General features: G+C 43.7%; 1 protein-coding gene across 1 annotated transcript in view; it reads right to left on the reverse strand.

Moving 5' to 3' along the window:
* The window catches only part of RAB40B (RAB40B, member RAS oncogene family), a 186054-nt gene that overhangs the window by 36525 nt on the left and 130365 nt on the right, over positions 1–19164 (reverse strand). Inside the window, exon 5 of the mRNA XM_029600270.1 lies at positions 9086–9308. Within this exon, the coding sequence (XP_029456130.1) occupies positions 9086–9308 (223 nt within the window). The remainder of the gene's footprint in view (positions 1–9085; positions 9309–19164) is intronic.

Genomic DNA, 19164 nt, shown 5'->3' on the forward strand with positions numbered 1-19164 from the left:
CTGGTGAGTAACACATATGCTTCCCAACCCGTAGTCAAATCCATCTGTTGTGAGAATTATTTGATAGGGTTTTAGAGTAAACGGTGCACCCACTGTGACATTGAGTGGGTGCAGCCACCAGGACAGGTGCATACTCATGCTCTCTGAGATCTTCATCACATGAGAGCATGAATGCCTTTGTTGATCCCATTGATCTCAAAGACCTCACTGGATTCTGCATATATGCATTCTTGTAAGGGGCACGACATGAACTGCAGCTGCCATGTGTCCCAGAGTTACTAAAATCTGTAGGGAAGTTGCACATGGGCTGTGAGCAGGGCAGACATGTAGAGGTGAAAACTCAATATTCTTTCTTCAAGAAGAAATGCTTTGGCTGTGTGCGTATCTAGTAATGCTCCAATGAATTGTAGCTATTGAATTGGCGTCGTGTGGGATCTCTTAAAGTTTACAAGAAATCCTAGGTCCTGAAGAAGCTTGTTGGTTTCCTGGAGGGCAAGGTGCGCTTCGGTGCAAGAATGCGCAGTTAGCAACCAATTGTCTAAGTAGGGAAAAACTTGTATCCCCTGTTTACAAAGATGTGCTGCAACAACTATTAGACACATGGGCGTAGATATTCAAAAGCCAATTAGATAGATAACTAAAATGTTATCTATCTAAATGGCTAAGCTATTTTAAAAATCTTAACGGCTATATTCTAGCCAGATAAAGTGTTATTTGGCTAGAATATAGCTGGTTAAGTTAGGAGGCGTTCCAGGGGTGGGCAATAGGTGTTCCCGGGAGGAGTGGAGTTAGCCAGTTAGGTTAACCGGATAACTCCAATATTCTGAGTTATCTGGTTAACCTAACCGGCTAGCTCTAGACACTCCTTAGGACTGATCTAAGTTAGCCAGATACACCTATCTGAATAACTTTAAGATATCTGGGTATATTCAGCAGTGCTGTCGCACCTATGACTATTCTGGTTAAATTAGCCTGATAGGTGTATCCAGCTAACTTTGCTAGCCGCTCAGCATCTAAATATGGACCCATTTGCAAATACTCTTGTGCTGAAGAGACCACAGGGGAGAACTTTGTATTGGTAATGATTGCCGTTCACTTGGAAATACAAATATTTCCAGCAGGAAGGGTGGATTGGAACGTGTGCATGTGCATCTTGAAGATCCAGCAAACACATCCGATCTCCCTGCTTTAGGAAAGGCAAGATCATGCCCAGGGAGTTCATCTTGAATTTTCCCCTTTAAAGAAAAATGTTCAACTGCCCAAGGTCCAAAATGGGATGTATATCTTCAGGTTTCTTGGGGATTAGGAAGTAGCAGGAGTAGAATCCCGAACCTGTCTCTGGAGGAGGGATTTCCTCTAAGGCTCGGTGGAAGAGTAGATTCTCCACTTCTGTTAGAAGTTGAAGACAGCAAGAATAGTTTGTATGTTCAGAGACTAGGTGTGGCAGTTGCAGAAGATGGGAAAAATGAACATGCGATGGAGAAGGTACAGAGAAGGGCTACCAAAATGATAAGGGGAAATGGAACAACTCCCCTATGAGGAAAGACTAAAGAGGTTAGGACTTTTCAGCTTGGAGAAGAGACGACTGAGGGGGGATATGATAGAGGTGTTTAAAATCATGAGAGGTCTAGAACGGGTAGATGTGAATCTGTTATTTACTCTTTCGGATAATAGAAAGACTAGGGGGCACTCCATGAAGTTAGCATGTGGCACATTTAAAACTAATCTGAGAAAGTTCTTTTTTACTCAACGCACAATTAAACCCTGGAATATGTTGCCAGAGGATGTGATTAGTGCAGTTAGTATAGCTGTGTTTAAAAAAGGATTGGATAAGTTCTTGGAGGAGAAGTCCATTACCTGCTATTAATTAAGTTGACTTAGAAAATAGCCACTGCTATTACTAACAAAGGTAACATGGAATAGACATAGTTTTTGGGTACTTGCCAGGTTCTTATGGCCTGGATTGGCCACTGTTGTAAACAGGATGCTGGGCTTCATGGACCCTTGGTCTGACCCACTATGGCATGTTCTTATATTCTTATGTTCTTATCCCCGTTATACAATGGACGAGGTCCAGCAGTCCTTGTTGATGGATTGCCACTTGAGTAAGAAGTCCTCTATTCTGCCTCCCACAAGAACCAGCTTCTCCAGGGATGGTTGTGCTAAAACCTTTGTAAAGGTTTTGACTGTGACTGCTAAGCTTTTTTTGTGGTCTGAAATCACATGGTTGACCCCGTGTGAAGATTGTTGGAATTGTTGTCTTGGTAACTGAGGCAGGCAATAATGCTGTAGTGGCCTGTATGATCACCTAGAATAATATGGCGGTCTATATGAGAAGTATGCTTTGCATGCCACAGAGGGCTGTTCCATTACAGGTAGAGACTGGACTGCTACATTCTGCTCCTTGAACTATGAAACCATTTTTCTAAATTTTTCACCGAATAGGTTATCTCCTAGGCATGGGCAATTCACTAATTTTTTGTGATCATCATCACGAATGGAGCTGGCACATAGCTATGCCATCCTTCATGCTCCAATAAATGCTGCTGATGTTCTTGCCAGTGGGTCAAAAATTAATAAATCACCCGGAGGAGGTGACAAACTGCCTCTTCATGAGCCAAAAGTGGTGTACGTGTGAAGATGTTACCCTCCTCGTCTCTGATAATTGGTTTCAAACCTTGCTTGCATTTGTTTATATATTGGATTATATAAAATTTGTGGTACACAATGCGGCCTATCAACATAGATCCCTGGAAGACTTTCTTCCCAAAGATCTAATAGACAATTGTCTTTACCTGGTGGTGCAGAAGAATGATACCTTGTTTTCTTGGCCCGTTTCAATGCTGATTCCACTTCTACTGATTAGTGGAGTAGATGAATCACACTGTATTCTAGTGATTTTTGTGGACAGAATTTTAAATCTAATTTCCTTGCCACTGGTGTGAGGGAGATAGAAGTTTCCCATATCAGAACATAAGAACATGCCATACTGGGTCAGACCAAGGGTCAATCAAGCCCAGCAACCTGTTTCCAACAGTGGCCAATCCAGGCCATAAGAACCTGGCAAGTACCCAAAAACTAAGTCTATTACATGTTACTGTTGCTAGTAATAGCAGTAGCTATTTTCTAAGTCAACTTAATTAATAGCAGGTAATGGACTTCTCCTCCAAGAACTTATCCAATCCTTTTTTAAACACAGCTATACTAACTGCACTAACCACATACCCTGGCAACAAATTCCAGAGTTTAATTTTGCGTTGAGTGAAAAAGAACTTTCTCCGATTAGTTTTAAATGTGCCACATGCTAACTTCATGGAGTGCCCCCTAGTCTTTCTATTATCTGAAAGAATAAATAACTGATTCACATCTACCCATTCTAGACCTCTCATGATTTTAAACACCTCTATCATATCCCCCCCTCAGCCGTCTCTTCACCAAGCTGAAAAGTCCTAACCTCTTTAGTCTTTCCTCATAGGGGAGCTGTTCGATTCCCCTATCATTTTGGTCGCCCTTCTCTATACCTTCTCCATCACAATTATATCTTTTTTGAGATGCGGCGACCAGAACTGTACACAGTATTCAAGGTGGGGTCTCACCATGGAGCGATACAGAGACATTAAGACATTTTCCGTTTTATTCACCATTTCCTTCCTAATAATTCCCAACATTCTGGTTGCTATTTTGACTGCCATAGCACACTGAACCGACGATTTCAATGTGTTATCCACTATGACGCCTAGATCTCTTTCTTGGGTGGTAGCACCTAATATGGAACCTAACATTGTATAACTATAGCATGGGTTATTTTTCCCTATATGCATCACCTTGCACTTATCCACATTAAATTTCATCTGCCATTTCGATGCCCAATTTTCCAGACTCACAAGGTTTTCCTGCAATTGATCACAATCTGCTTGTGATTTAACTACTCTGAACAGTTTTGTATCATCTGAAAATTTGATTACCTCACTCGTCATATTTCTTTCCAGATCATTTATAAATATATTGAAAAGTAAGGGTCCCAATACAGATCCCTGAGGCATTCCACTGCCTACTCCCTTACACTGAGAACATTGTCCATTTAATCCTACTCTCTGTTTCCTGTTTTTTAGCCAGTTTGTAATCCACGAAAAGACATCGCCACCTATACCATGACTTTTTACTTTTCCTAGAAGCCTCTCTTGAAGAACTTTATCAAATGCCTTCTGAAAATCCAAGTATACTACATCTACCAGTTCAACTATATCCACATGTTTATTAACTCCTTCAAAAAAGTGAAGCAGATTTGTGAGGCAAGACTTGCCTTGGGTAAAGCCATGCTGACTTTGTTCCATTAAACCATGTTTTTCTATATGTTCTGTGATTTTGATGCTTAGAACACTTTCCACTATTTTTCCTGGCACTGAAGTCAGCCTAACCGGTCTGTAGTTTCCCGGATCGCCCCTGGAGCCCTTTTTAAATATGGGGGTTACATTAGCTATCCTCCAATCTTCAGGTACAATGGATGAATTTAATGATAGGTTACAAATTTTTACTAATAGGTCTGAAATTTCATTTTTGAGTTCCTTTAAAACCCTGGGGTGATTTACTACGCTTCAGTTTATCAATCAGGCGTATCACATCTTCTAGGTTCACCATGATTTGGTTCAGTCCATCTGAATCATTACCCATGAAAACCTTCTCCGGAACGGGTATCTCCCCAACATACTCTTTAGTAAACACCGAAGCAAAGAAATCATTTAATCTTTCCGCAATGGCCTTATCTTCTCTAAGTGCCCCTTTAACCCCTCCATCATCTAACGGTCCAACTGACTCCCTCACAGGCTTTCTGCTTCAGATATATTTTAAAAAGTTTTTACTGTGAGTTTTAGCCTCTACGGCCAACTTCTTTTCAAATTCTCACTTAGCCTGTCTTATCAATGTCTTACATTTAACTTGCTAATGCTTATGCATTATCTTATTTTCTTCTGTTGGATCCTTCTTCCAATTTGTGAATGAAGATCTTTTGGCTAAAATAGCTTCTTTCACCTCCCCTTTTAACCATGCTGGTAATCGTTTTGCCTTCTTGCCACCTTTTTTAATGTGTGGAATACATCTGGACTGTGCTTCTAGGATGGTATTTTTTAAGAATGACCACGCCTCTTGCATACTTTTTACCTTTGTAGTTGCTCCTTTCAGTTTTTTTCTTACAATTTTTCTCATTTTATCAAAGTTTCCCTTTTGAAAGTTTAGCAGGAGAGCCGTAGATTTTCTTACTGCCCCCCTTCCAGTCATTAATTGTTAGGGATGTGGACCCTTGGGCCGGCTGAGACTGATGATGTTGCACTGTGGAGAACCCACAGTGGACGTCGCAGCCGGGAGGTGGCGCTGAAGAGGTAGTCCGGAGAAGGCTTCACCACTGGAAACCCGAGGTCCCCCCAGGAGGAGCCCATAGAGACCCGGGCCTCTTGGTCTTGGGTGTGATCCTCTGTGACCAAGGACCAGAAGAGCAGCCCGAAGAGATAGTCCAACGAAGTGGCTGAGCCCAGGAGGTCAGAAGAGACTTCACCCTTGGAAACCCACGAGGACCTGAGCCGCTGGGACTTAGGCGAAGCCTCCAGGCAAGTGAAGGACCGGATACCTGTGGAAGAGGAGAGAACTGAAGCCGGAGTCCAGGGACAAGCCAAGGTCGAAAGCCAGAAGTCAGATGCCGAAGACAAGCCAGGAACGGAAGCTGAAGCCGGAGTCAATAAAGCAGGGTCAGAAGCCAGAAGTCAGAAGCAGAAGACAAACCAGGAACGGAAGCTGAAGCCGGAGTCAGTGGATGAAGCAGGGTCAGAAGCCAGAAGTCAGAAGCCGAAGACAGTCAGGGATCCTGATGCAGCAACTAGTAACTCAAACTGAGTGAACCTCGTTGCAAGGCAAGGTATTGAGGCGGCTGCAGGGTTTAAATAAACCAGCGTCTGATGTCATCAGTAGGGGCTGTCCCTGAGTTCCCGCGCCGGCCCCTTTAAATCTGGAACCCCTGCGCACGCGCCTAGGGGGCAGGGCCAGCGATGGAGGATTGGCAGCGTCTCCCCCGGCGGCAGGCTGCGATTTGGGCCTAGACGGCCGAAGAAGGCTTCCTGTGGCCCGGGCTGGCCGCGAGGTAAGCGGAGGTCCCGGGACATGGCCCAGGACCGTAACATTAATTCAAATTTGATCATATTATGATCACTATTGCCAAGCGGCCCCACCACCGTTACCTCTCTCACCAAATCCTGTCCTCCACTGAGAATTAGATCTAAAATTGCTCCCTCTCTTGTCGGTTCCTGGACCAATTGCTCCATAAAAATGTCATTTATTCCATCCAGGAACTTTATATCTCTAGCATGTACCGATGATACATTTACCCAGTCAATATTGGGGTAATTGAAGTCTCCCTTTATTACCGCACTACCAATTTGGTTAGCTTCCCTAATTTCTCTTAGCCTTTCAATATCAGTCTCACCATTTTCATTTGAACCTTGTCCAACAGCAAATGTGCTGGCAGCACTACTGGTTCTGAAGGAAATTCCAATATTTGTAAGATGCTCATGACATCAGCCTTCAGGTCCAGTTGTTTGTGCACATATCCCTAGGGATTTTCCAAACTTTTCTATGAACTCTGCATATTTTAGATTCTCTGGAGGGGAGGTATGATCCCAAGGTGCTGGTGATGGGAATGAGGATATTCCCATTGAACCTGTAGGGGACCTTCCTGGTGAATGGTCTGTGGATGAAGACTGCAGTGATTCTGGAGGTGAATAAGTAGGCAACAGTGTGGACAGCGGCGATGGAGATGGTTTTGCCCCTTGACTTCTCGGCAAGACTTCTTCTTCTTTTGGAGTATCGTCCTGTGGTGAGAAGGGAGGTGCTCCTGGCATGATCTTGGATAGCGGCTTCTGGGGGTAAAGAAGGTGGCATTGCAGGTGGAAATGATTAATAACCTGTTGGAATTGTCATGAAAAAAGATTTGACAATATCTGTAAGTTGCTCCAATGAAGTTTAGAGTTTCTGAGTGGGAGAAGGTGGTTCAGTATCTTCTTCTGGCACCAACACTGGTTCCGGTTGGGATGGTTTTGTAAAAGACAATGGAACTGTGGAGCATCTTGGCTCTGGTCCTTCCAAATGTAGCCCCTGGGCTATCAGGAGGCTAATTGGCAATGTTTGGATAAGAGGAGGATATGGGAATGAGTGTGATGGGAACATCATAGTGCGAAATAGCACCAGTAGAGCCGCAGCTAGAATGTGCAACACTGATTGGACTGCAATTGGTTCTCTCCATGGGGACTGATGTTTTGGAAGTCATGGGCTTTGATTCTGGTCCTTATGCATTGGAGTAATTGGGAATGTGTCAGTGCAGTTGGTGGCGTGTTGGTTTGCTTCGTGTGCTCCCTTGCATCTCATGCTGTATGCTTCGATGTGCTTGGCACACACTTTTTCAGTTGTCATTATTTACCTTTGTTTTTGATCCCTTATTCCCAGTTCCATGTCACCCTGTTCTATGTAATACTATTTGCAACTTTTGTGTTTTCACTGTAAACCGATATGATATGTAAATTTTCTACATGAATGTCGGTATATAAAAGTCCAAAATAAATAAAAATAAATAAATAAATATTCACTTCGATGTGCTTGGTACCTCTGAGGCATCTCGAGCCATATGCTTTGATGTGTTCAGCACATCCAAGGCATTTCATGTTGTATGCTTAGATGTGACTGGCACATCCAAAGCTGTCTTCCTGACACGTTTCCGGGCGTAGTTAACATGGAGCGCTTTGAAGGCATCTGTGAGGCTGATGCATTATGCTTCGAGCGTTTGTCACGAGTAGGTTTGCTTGAGATGTGCTCTGGTGTGAGACGCTTTTCCACATCCTGGGTACTCAAAGCTCTCCGTTTTTCTGATGCCACAGGTCATTTTCTAATGGTGTGCATCAAGGCATGTATTGATGGTGTCTCTTCCTGTTTTTTTGGGAGCCCATGTGTCCTATGTGTTCAGCTTTCGTTTGTGCTGGGACTCGGGTTGACTAGGCAGTGATGTTCGGGAAGAGCTGATGCTCACCAGACTGCTTAGTGATCAGGATCAGGAGTAACTGTGGCCTTACTGGACCTGATGCGTTCTTTAATCTTACCTGCTTTTTTTCTTTGCACCCATGGAGACATTCTGGTGCATGCTGGGCAGGCTGACTGATCATGCTCGGGACTCAGACAGCGGCAGCAGTCGTCGTGGATGTCTGTTACAGACATAAGTCATCCACATTCACAGACCTTGAAGCCACTTACCATTTTTTTGGAGATCTATAAAGACAAATATTTGTCATCCTTTCTTTCTTTTTTTTTATTATTGGCACAGAAAAGTGCCATTTGGGGACCACTGTGAAGCAGATATGAAAAAATATGAAAAATAGTAAGAGGTATACCCTGAGGTGAAAATGAGGAGAGAGAGAGAGAAATCCATCCGTGCTCCTACGTGGATGAAAAAAGACTGAGGAGGTTACACAATAATGGACTTGCAGGAACTCGTGCACATGCTCAGTAGAGCCAAAAAGCTCTACTAGCTAAGACAGAGAAGTCTGATTGCCACCAGAGGGTATCAACCCTAAGATCATGACTAATTCAGACTGCTTATCAATAGAATATTTTACTTTACCTGGACTGCCCACTGTTGGAAACCCATTGGTCTGACCCAGATGGCACTACATATGTTCTTATGAAAGAAATCAAAGTTTTTGGCAAAAGATGTACCATTTCAAAATTGTACAAACAGGTTTGCAGGCTATACTGTTACTTTTGCCCAAACATAAATTTGTTTTCTATTTTCAAATAGAGTTTAAAGCACAGGATGCTGAAGCATTATATACAAGTAGTGCATATGCTGTTGATGGACCTGCTGCAGCAAGGATAGACCAAAGAACCTAATGGAAAATTAAAAGAATGAGATATAGTTAATTGGACCCCTGAAGATAGAAAGGAGATAGTGTACTGCTATTTTTATGCCAGAAATACTATATTTAAATCAAGAGGATTTACAAAAGTGCACATCAAATACTGGATGAGGAAAACTATGAAAGGAAAAGATGCTTACCCTTGTTTGGTCTCCAGAGGCGGTCCATCCCATGCCTCATTAACACTATCCTTGCCAGTTCTGTGAAGGACTCTGTGATGTTAAAGTTGCAAAGCGGGCTGACCTCGAAGAAAGTCATGCCTAGTCTCTCAGCATAAGCTTGTGCTTGTTCTGTTGAAACCTGACGCTTGAAGGCCAAATGAAGGCGATTCCCAACCAAGATTTTAGGTACTCCAGGAGCATGCTGAGGGAACATATAAAAAAGAGTTTTATTGCTTCTCAACAAGAATTTGTGATAAATAAGGGCCAGATTTTCTAATCTACGCCCGATTTTATAACATGCACGTGCAGCTGCACGCATGTTATAAAATCCAGGGTCGGCGCATGCAAGGGGGTGCACACTTGTGCACCTTGCATGCACCGAGCCCTAGGGGAGCCCCGATGGCTTTCGCCGTTCCCTCCGAGGCCGCTCGAAATCGAAGCGGCCTCAGAGGGAACTTTCCTTTTGCCCCACCGCACCTTCCCCTATCTAACCCGCCCCCCAGCTCTACCTAAATCCCCCCTACCTTTATTATTTAAGTTGTGCCTGCCTCCGGGTAGGCGTAGGTTGCGCGCGCCGGCCAAATGCCGGAGCGCGATTCCCCGACCTAGCAGGCCTTCGGAGGCCTCTGGCCAAGCCCCTGCCCCAGGTCGCCCCCGCCCCTTTTTTCAAGCCCCAGGACATATGCGCGTCCCGGGGCTTACGCACGTCGCCGAGCCTATGCAAAATAGGCTCGGCGCAAGCAGGAGCGGGTTTTCGGGGTTACGCGCATAACCCTTTGAAAATTCGCCCCTAAATGTCTTAAAAAATGCATTTTGTTGTTAAAGAAGCTTATTTGTATAATGGACTAAATCAGTAGGCTCTGCTGCAATAATTATGTTTGGATGGCTAGTGATATAAGGCCCTCAAAACTGATCTAAAAATATGATTGGAAAATTAAGTTATTTTTTTCCTTTTCCTTTAAAAAATGCTATATCATAATGGTATACCCTTTCAAGTATTATTTTTTTAAATAGCCAATCTATTAACAAAAAAACCCCCTCCTGCTTAAAGTCATATATTGTTTATATTTCTTTTTTATTTGATTGGTTTTTTTTTCTTGAGTTCTACGGATCTGAAAGCAAATGAGGCAGAGGAATGGGGATGAAAGAAATGAAAGATATTTTACGAAGAACCTACAGCATAAGAGTGGAGCATTTCTTATGGTGTAATATCTGCTATCCATGTATCTTTACTAGGGATGTGCGCGTTACTGGATGGTAGGGAATAGCTAATTCGATCGTTTACATGTAATATACATGCCGCGTGCGGAAGGGGTTACCCGGGGATTTAAGGACGCGGTAAGAGTAGGTTAAAGGGGATTGTGGATCGCAGGAAGGGCTAACGCGGCCAGAAAGTGAGTAGAAAGCGGGTTAGGAGCGGGGTAAACATGGCCGCACTTTACTGGATTGACCTGTATATCTGATTTTGTAAATGGCTTTGAACTTGGATTTAGAAAGGTATGTAATTAAATTCAAATCCAGTTTCCTGAATCAACAGCTTCTTCTACCTCAAATGATGTTTTAAACAAACAGACACTTACATCCCCCCTACAATACAACCACACTCATACCCACCAAATACTGTCATGCACACAATCCCTCCACACATGTTCACACACCTCCATCCACACATGCACTCCCTCTCAACCATATCTGCTACGTACACAGCCATAACCCACCAAAAATTACCCCCCAAACCCCATACACACACAACCCCCTTCCCTCCCAAAAACACATACTCATCCCTCACATCAACTTCCCCAGATACCTCCTCACATTAAACACAGCTCTTTACCCTCCACATCCCTAAACATTACCCACATAGTTATCTCACCCTACATACAATCCTTCCCAGTCCCACAGACACTCCACCCCACCTGTATTCTCCTCTACACTAAACTGCCCTCACAACAAGCTTCCTCCTCCTGCCACAGCCACACTCCTACAAATCTGTTGGAAAGCATTCTTGAAGGCATGCCTCTGCGTGCTTTCCCTACTTGTTACAAGTCACAAAAAGCCAACCTTTCTACATTTTCCCGTGGGGACAGAATTTCCATTTAAACATTTTCTTTTCTGTGACATTAATTATTTAGGATAGATTTCTATTGCCTTTCAGTGAATGCAGAAGAAATATTCCTGCAATAATATACATTTTCCTATTATAAGAAAATGTGTTCTGGTCTCCTATAGGGGCCCATTTTCATCTGCTGTCAGGCCAGCAACGTATCTGATTAACTTATTTGATTAAAATTTTTGGAATATTCAGCACACGCCTGTGCTGCTGAAATACCCAGCTATCTTATAAGTTAGCCAGATAAGTTTATCTGGCAAACTTCAGGATTGCTACAGCTATCCAGCTATGTTAGCCAGATAATGCTGAAAGTCAGTGTTAGCCGGACAATGCTGAAAATCAGCATTTATCCAGCTCTGCCTTGCCCCCTGAGCTAGCCTGATTAACCTTTTAGCCAAACGCATTATCCAGCTATCTGAGGGCTGATCAGTGCGGTGTGGAGGAGCCTAGTGGTTAAATCAGCAGGCTGATAATCAGAAGAAGCCAGAGTTCAAATCCTGTTGACACTCTTTGTGAACTTGGGCAAATCACGTCAACCTTAATTGCCTCAGGAAGAAACATACGGGTGAATTTTCAAAACATTATATATGTAAAAATGAGCATATATGCATGTAAGTTGCCTCTACTTTCATATTCCATATTTTATAAATGTCCAATATATGCACATATTTTCATTTTTGCACGCATATATTGGTGTGTAATTAAGGGCTGGTCAGGGGACAATCCAGGGCAGGGCCAACATTTATGCACATAAGTTGCTATTTTAAAGACCCTTAGGCAAGCAGATTTACCAACTTACTTGCATATTTTTACACCTGCTAATTATCTGGCATAAATGATATTAAACATGTTTATTGTGCAGTACTGATTGGGTAAGAGGTCTAGGTGAACTGGGGGCAGTTTAGACTGAAGAACCACGAGCGTCTCAATGGCCTGGAGAAGGACTGCGGACTAATAGTTAAAACTGGTAATTTCCTTAATGTGCGCATGTTTTAAAATACAACAATTTATGTGAGGAAATTGTCCTTTATTTTTGCACGTAAAATATAAGCACGTATATTTTTAAAATAGAAAGAAAAAGTACACATGTTCAATGTATTGATACACATTTTTTCAATGCATTGCATATATTCACGCATAACATATGCAATTATGTTGTGTACCTGTATTTTATACAACACGTATATATCATATGCATGTTACAAAATACTAGTATAGATTTGCTCACGGTTATATATGCACGCATTTGCCACAGTGCACATTTGTTTGAAAGTTATCCTCCCAGATTGCAAGCCCTCTCGGAGATAGGGCAGTATCTATTGTATCTGAATGTAACTTGCTTTGAGCTACCAAAGAAAAAGTGTGAACTAAAATCCAAAAATAAATTCTGCCATTTTTCCGGCTAAGTCTGAAATGAGCCAAACAGCACTGAATATCAGCCTCTTAGAGCCTAAGATGGTAACTTTTAAACAGATGCACGTGTGCGCGTGTTCGTTAGCCCGTGCCCAGGGATGCAGTCATTTTATAACATACGCGCATATATGTGTACATGTTATAAAATAGGCTGCAATGCACACGTGCGTGGAATTTTAAGTTGGCGCGCGCCTATGTGCGTAATTGCCGCTTGTACCGCGTTAAGTGGGGAGATTTCAAAAGGGGTGCACACTGATGCCATTATCAGTTTTCCCAGTTCATTCCCAGTTTGCACACGTAAGGGATAGGACTCCCTAAGCCCCCCTAGTTAAATAGACTCCCTTCTCCTCTGTTAGCCCTGACCTTTAAAACCTTGCTGATCTGCTTTATTTTATTTTTGTTTTATGACTTACACGTCATCCATAGCAGAAGTAAAGTTACGTGGCGGGGGACCCCAGTGCATGCTTGTGCGTGTAAGTATTTATATGCTGGTTTCATTGTGAATTCCAGAAACGCTTATGCACCACCCAGACCATGCCCACGCCCCGCCCCTTTATATTTGTACTCGCAGAGTGAGAAAATTATGTATCCGGGTGGCTTTTTAAATCTATTTGGTGCATATGTGTATCTCCCAGTTTTGGTGCACGTCGGGCTTTTAAAACTCACCTTTAAATGTTTAATGTAAAAGTGAATGTACTGTTTTTGCATGCATTGTTGGTATTAGAAATTTGTAAGCTCCAATCCATCTTCCTCACCCCTGGGAAAACCTTTAGCTGTGTTGGCACATTCAGTATGTGCATTTTAAATCGTGCAGCTGAGAGATGGAGCTATTTACGGTATGTAACCCTACCCTGCAGAGGGATCACTGATAAAATATTGGTAACTGTAAATCTGTATCATTCCTTAGCCTAGCCACCATGATAAAAGGGGGGAGGGGAACACCAGTGTTTTCCCTTCAGTGGGTAGAAACATGATGGTAGAAAAAGATAATAAGACCTATCTAGTCTGCACATAGTAGTTATAAGAGCAGGCCAGAAGTTTACACATTCATTCCATACAAGTGTATATCATAGGTTCTTCTCTGAATGTAGCAGGATCAATTTTCATAGAAAGAAAGACATGAAAAATATTAACAGATAAGTCCATGTAGTTCACTTAGTTTGCCTATTTGTACTTGCCTATTCTACTGTCTCAGATCCTGCTCAATTTCTGCTCCCTTCCCTTCCATGCACTTAGATCCCTTTGGGGAAGATTTTATAATTTTGTGCGAGCGGTTACTTTTGTTCGCGCACCAGGCGCAAACAAGAGTACGCGGGATTTCAATAGATACGCGCGTAGCCGTGCGTATCCATTAAAATCCGGGATCGGCGCACGCAAGGCTGCCAATTTTGGGCAGCCTGCGCGCGTCAAGCCGCGCAGCCTGCCTCCGTTCCCTCCGAGGCTGCTCCGAAATCGGAGCGGCCTCGGAGGGAACTTTCTTTCGCCCTCCCCTCACCTTCCCCTCCCTTCCCCTACATAACCCACCCACCTGGCCCTATCTAAAACCCCCCCCCCTACCTTTATCGACGGATTTACGCCTGCCAGAGGCAGACGTAAATCTGTGCGCGCCAGCGGGCTGCTGGTGGGCCATCACCCGACCCGGGGGCTGTTCCGGAGGGCGCGGCCACGCCCCCGGAACGCCCCGGCCACGTTCCGGCTTCGCCCGCAGCGCCGCCCCCGAAACATCGCATCACCCGTGCCACGCCCCCGAAACGCTGCGTCACGACCGCCATGCCCCCCCGGCACGCCCCTCCATGCAAGCCCCGGGACTTACGCGCGTCCTGGGGCTTGCGCGCGCCGCCGAGCCTATGCAAAATAGGCTCGGCGCGCGCAGGGGGGGTTTGGGGTAGGTTTTCGGGGGGTATGCGCGTATCCTACGTGCGTACCCCTTTGAAAATCTACCCCTTTGTGAATATCCCAAGTATGTGTGAATTATGTTACCATTTTACATAGAAACAGAAAAGTGATGGCAGAAAAAGACTATACGGCATATCTAGTCTGCCCAGCCACACAACTAATTCAGCTTTACAATCCCTCCACTTCCTCAGAGATCCTCTGTATTTATCCCATGTTTTCTTGAATTCAGATACTGTTCTTGTTCCACCACTTCCATGGGGAGGCTGTTTCATGCATCTACCATGCTCTCTGTAAAGAAATATTTCCTTATTACTCCTGAGTCTACTCCCCTTTTACCCTCATCACATGACCCCTTGTTCTACAGCCTCCTGTCCATTCAAAGAGGCCAGCTTCCTGTGTTTTGTCTCCTACCACTTCAGCTAGAAGTCTATTCTAGTTGTCCACTGACGCTTCAGCTTCATATGATAACCCCATGTATCTGAGCTTCTCTTACTAAGGGAAATAATAATAATAATTTTGGAAATTTGAGTCCGCATTTCCAAATGATGCTGTCTTCTGACCTTATTAAAGCTCAAAAGATACCTGAATATTTCTACTATATCTCTTCCTTTCTTCTAGAGAGCACATCTCTAATAATGCCTAACGTCTCTCAATGTAAGGCTTACAGTGGAGGCCATATACCATTTTGGTGGCCCTGCTTTGAACCACCTCCATTGTATCAATGCCCTGTTGTAGCTGTTTTCTCCAGAATTCGACATAGAGCTCTAGATGGGGGTATCATCAGAGTAACAGTACTTTTCTGTTTCTTTTCAGCATCCAAGCATTCTACTAGCCTTCCCAAATGCTTTGTCACATTGACTAATATCTTGAAGTCATCAGAGATGATGGGTTCCCAAGTCCTTTTCCTGTTTGCTATCTGCTAGCTCTTCCCCCCTCCCAAACCAAATACAGCCCTTGAATTTCCACCCCCCAAATGCTTGATTTGTCACCTACCCCAGCATTATATTTGATGACAGTAAATATTATCAATTTAATCCTATATATAACCACCTGCTTTAATACTTTTCATACTATTAATACTTTTCAGTCATGACCTTGCTGCCTGTCTGTGTCTTGAATGCACTGTAAGCTGTAAGAAGTAAGGACTATCTATTATGTGTCCCTGTACAGCGCTGCATACATCTGATATGCATTACAGAAATGATTAACAATAATCCAGAATTATGGAAAAAATCAAGGAGTCTCCCTCAAGAAGATAATGCCTTATATTAGGGGTGGCCAAACTTTCTTGCACCAAGAGCCAAGAATACACAGTACCAAAGAGCCTCAAATTGTAAAGAGACCAGGGGAGGGGGCAGGCAGCCAGAGAGAACAGCCCAGAGCCTTGAAGTGCAGGGAAGCCAGAGATGGTCCCAATGAGGACACCTCCCTCTCAACTCCACCAGTATCTCTCCCTTTATCAATAACCCTACCCTGTCCCCAACAGTCTCTCTCTCTATTCCCTCACCCTATTCTGACCAGTCTCTCTCAAACCTCCCATCCTGTTCCATCAGTCTCTCTCTCTTTCCCCCTCCCTGTTCCCACCAGCCTCTGAATCAAACCCATTAACCTCTCTCAATCCCTGCACCTGTATCAACCAGTATCTCTCAATCCCCCACCATCCCCACCAGGTTCTCTCAATCCTCTCACCAATCTCTTTCATTCATTACCTCCACTTGTACCAACAAGTCTCTCCAATTCCCCCACTAGTCTCTCTTTCTCAGTCCTCCCACTCTATTCCCACCAGCCCCTCTCAATTCTCCCACCAGTCTCTCTCAATCCCCAACCCTGTCCTCACAGTTTCTCTCAATCCTCCCACCAGTCTCTCTCAATCTCCTATCCTACCAATGTAGAGAAATCTCCATCAATTTCTCTATCAATCTCTCTACATGAACCAGTCTTCTCACCAGACTCTCTCTCTCTCTTTTGCTTTAAATTGTCCCACCATTGCAACGTCTCTCTCTTTTACACCCTACACCCCACCAGTCTCTCTTATTTCCCTCATTCTGTCTAAATCAGTGTCTCTCAATCCTCCCACCCTCTCTGTCTTTCTCTGTCTTTTACCTCTGTCCTCACCAGTCTGCCTTTCAATTCCTCCATCCTCTCTTCCGACTGTATCTTGGAAATCCCTGGAAAACATCCTCTACTTCACACAAGAACAATGATGGAGGATCCTCCATCATTGTAGATGTAGAAATATTCAGGTATCTTTTGATACAGCTACAACAGAATACCTTTCACCCCACCCTTTGTGCTATTTTCACCCCATCTTCTGCCAAGCACCAATATCCTCTCTCTTTTTCTCCCTGCTCTACTCCCTGTCTCCGTCCTGCCCTCCCATACATTCTCTCCTCCCTTAACCTCTATCCAGCACCAATATCCCCAAGCCCCCTCCCTCACTCTGCCTGCACCCAATGCCCTCTCTTTCCATATTGTTAGTACCCTTCTCTGGCTCTCTTTCTAATACACTCTCCAGTATTACCCCTTCTGGCCTTTCACACTCTCACTCTCTTCATCACCTCTTTGTGTGTTTCTCTCTCAAATCCTTCCCCTCTTCAAATCATCATTTCTGGATCTATCTCACCCATCCACCTCATCACCCCTTTCATTCTCTCCCCTCATTCACCACCTCTGGTTCTCTGTCAACCTCCATCTCCTTGGTTTGTTTCGGGGAAATAAAGGGAGTGAGAGAGGGCTGGCATAGGGGGTTGCAAAAAGAGCCATGTGGGAGTGGGGGTTGTGTGTAAAATAGTGTGGGAGGATGGAGGAGCTCAGTTGAGCTAGGGATGGGGATAGAAGGAGTTCGAAAGAACAGGGGGAATGATAGAAGAGGGGTGCAAGAAAGATAGAGGGGAAGAATGTGCCCAGAAGTGGTGATGGGGCAGAGCGGAGGGTAATGGGCAAGAAATTGGGTTAGGATAGGACAGAGGTGGTGATGAGGATGTGTGTGTGAAAGAGAGCCAGTGGTAAAGGGGGGAGGGGGAGGCAGGGGCTGAGGATGGGGTACAGAGAACAACGGTAGTGGAGGAGAAAGGGTGACAAGAGAACAAGAGTTGTTCTCCCCCCCACTCCCACATGGCTCTTTTTGCAACCCCCTATGCCAGCCCTCTCTCACTCCCTTTATTTCCCCGACCCTAGCCCTGGTTCCCTCACATCTGCTGAAGAACAAAGGGCGGTACGGGGAAGGTTAAGGTACCAGATGGCCCAATATCCTTTGCTGACTTCAGGAAGATGGGGGTTGAAGAGATGACATTCACCTCCTCCTCACAGCATTCAATCCCTGGTAGGGGAAGCTGGAGCAAGGAGTTAAATGGACGTTCTCTGCTCTGTTATGTTGTTATCCCTGTGTCAGCCCCTCCCTTCCTGTCCTGTGCTGCCCAATTGTCATGGGGACAAGAGGGCAAGAGCTGCATTTCTGAAATGAAAGAGCCACATGTGTCTCCTGAGCCACAGATTGGCCACCCCTGCCTTTGATAATACTCAGTGAGAGAAACACATTTTTTGAGCTAAGAGCGGTTAAGTTATGGAATATATTGCAAAGTGAGACAGTTGTAGTTCTTTCAATAAACATTTTTTAAATGAAGTTGGCTGAGTTCCTGGAAGTTCATGGTATTGCTAGTATCCATAGAGACTGTAATTGATAGGTGCTGATACAGGGATTTTCTCTGATTGCCTTCTTGGGTATGGAAAGAAGGTCTCTGTATTTTACCAACAAAGATAACTGGCTAAGAATCTGCAAGGAATTTTGCTTTCTTCTGGATCACCACAAACAAGCAGTTTTTCAAATGTGGGTTGATTGAAGAGGGTTAAATGTTCAACCAAACTAAATGTATTGTAACTATGTTTCACATCTGGTAGCCTGATGTACTTACCACTTGGTAAGTACCTAATTCGTTCCAGTATGAACTACAAAAATAGCTAATCTGTGGTTAACAAAGTATCATTATCCTACTAAAAGACCTTGTTTTGTCATTATAGAAAAGGCATCCTGAAGGGCCACTTCAAACAATAAAAAAAAAATTTGGATTTTTAAATCTCCATATTGATTCTTACTTCCAAGGGATTGTGGTGCATGCAAAAACCCCTTCAACAGCATTATGAGGCAATTTTCCTTCTAGTTTCTATATGGAAAACACCTCAGGATGCTGTAATATGAACTTTTCCATAATAATGCTCCTTGCCAGAGACCTGGGAACAAACCACTGGGAGCTGGCATGTTGATTTTCCATAAACCCTATAGGGAAATTTTCTTTACACTGCCACTGGACAGATTATATTCTTCCTGGCAAACTGTAAACAAAGCAATAAATTAAAAAAGGAAGAGATACAAGACATTTTTTAAAAAGTCATTTCTAAACACACACTCTTCTTTTTTCACTTAAGGGCAAAGAAGGGTAACTGTGAGATGAAAGCAATAAGGTGTGTACTATAATGCAGTTATGGACATCTAAAGAATGTGTGATATCAGTACAAGGCCTCAGGCCAGATGTTTCAGACCGCACCTACATTTACTTCATTATACAACAATGAAGGTCATAGAGTCTTGCTGCAATTGTAAAATAGCTTAACATAAAATATGCAGCAATAACTTGTCTTTAAA

The sequence above is a fragment of the Rhinatrema bivittatum genome, chromosome 4 (assembly GCF_901001135.1).
Source record: "Rhinatrema bivittatum chromosome 4, aRhiBiv1.1, whole genome shotgun sequence".
Classification (NCBI taxonomy): domain Eukaryota; kingdom Metazoa; phylum Chordata; class Amphibia; order Gymnophiona; family Rhinatrematidae; genus Rhinatrema; species Rhinatrema bivittatum.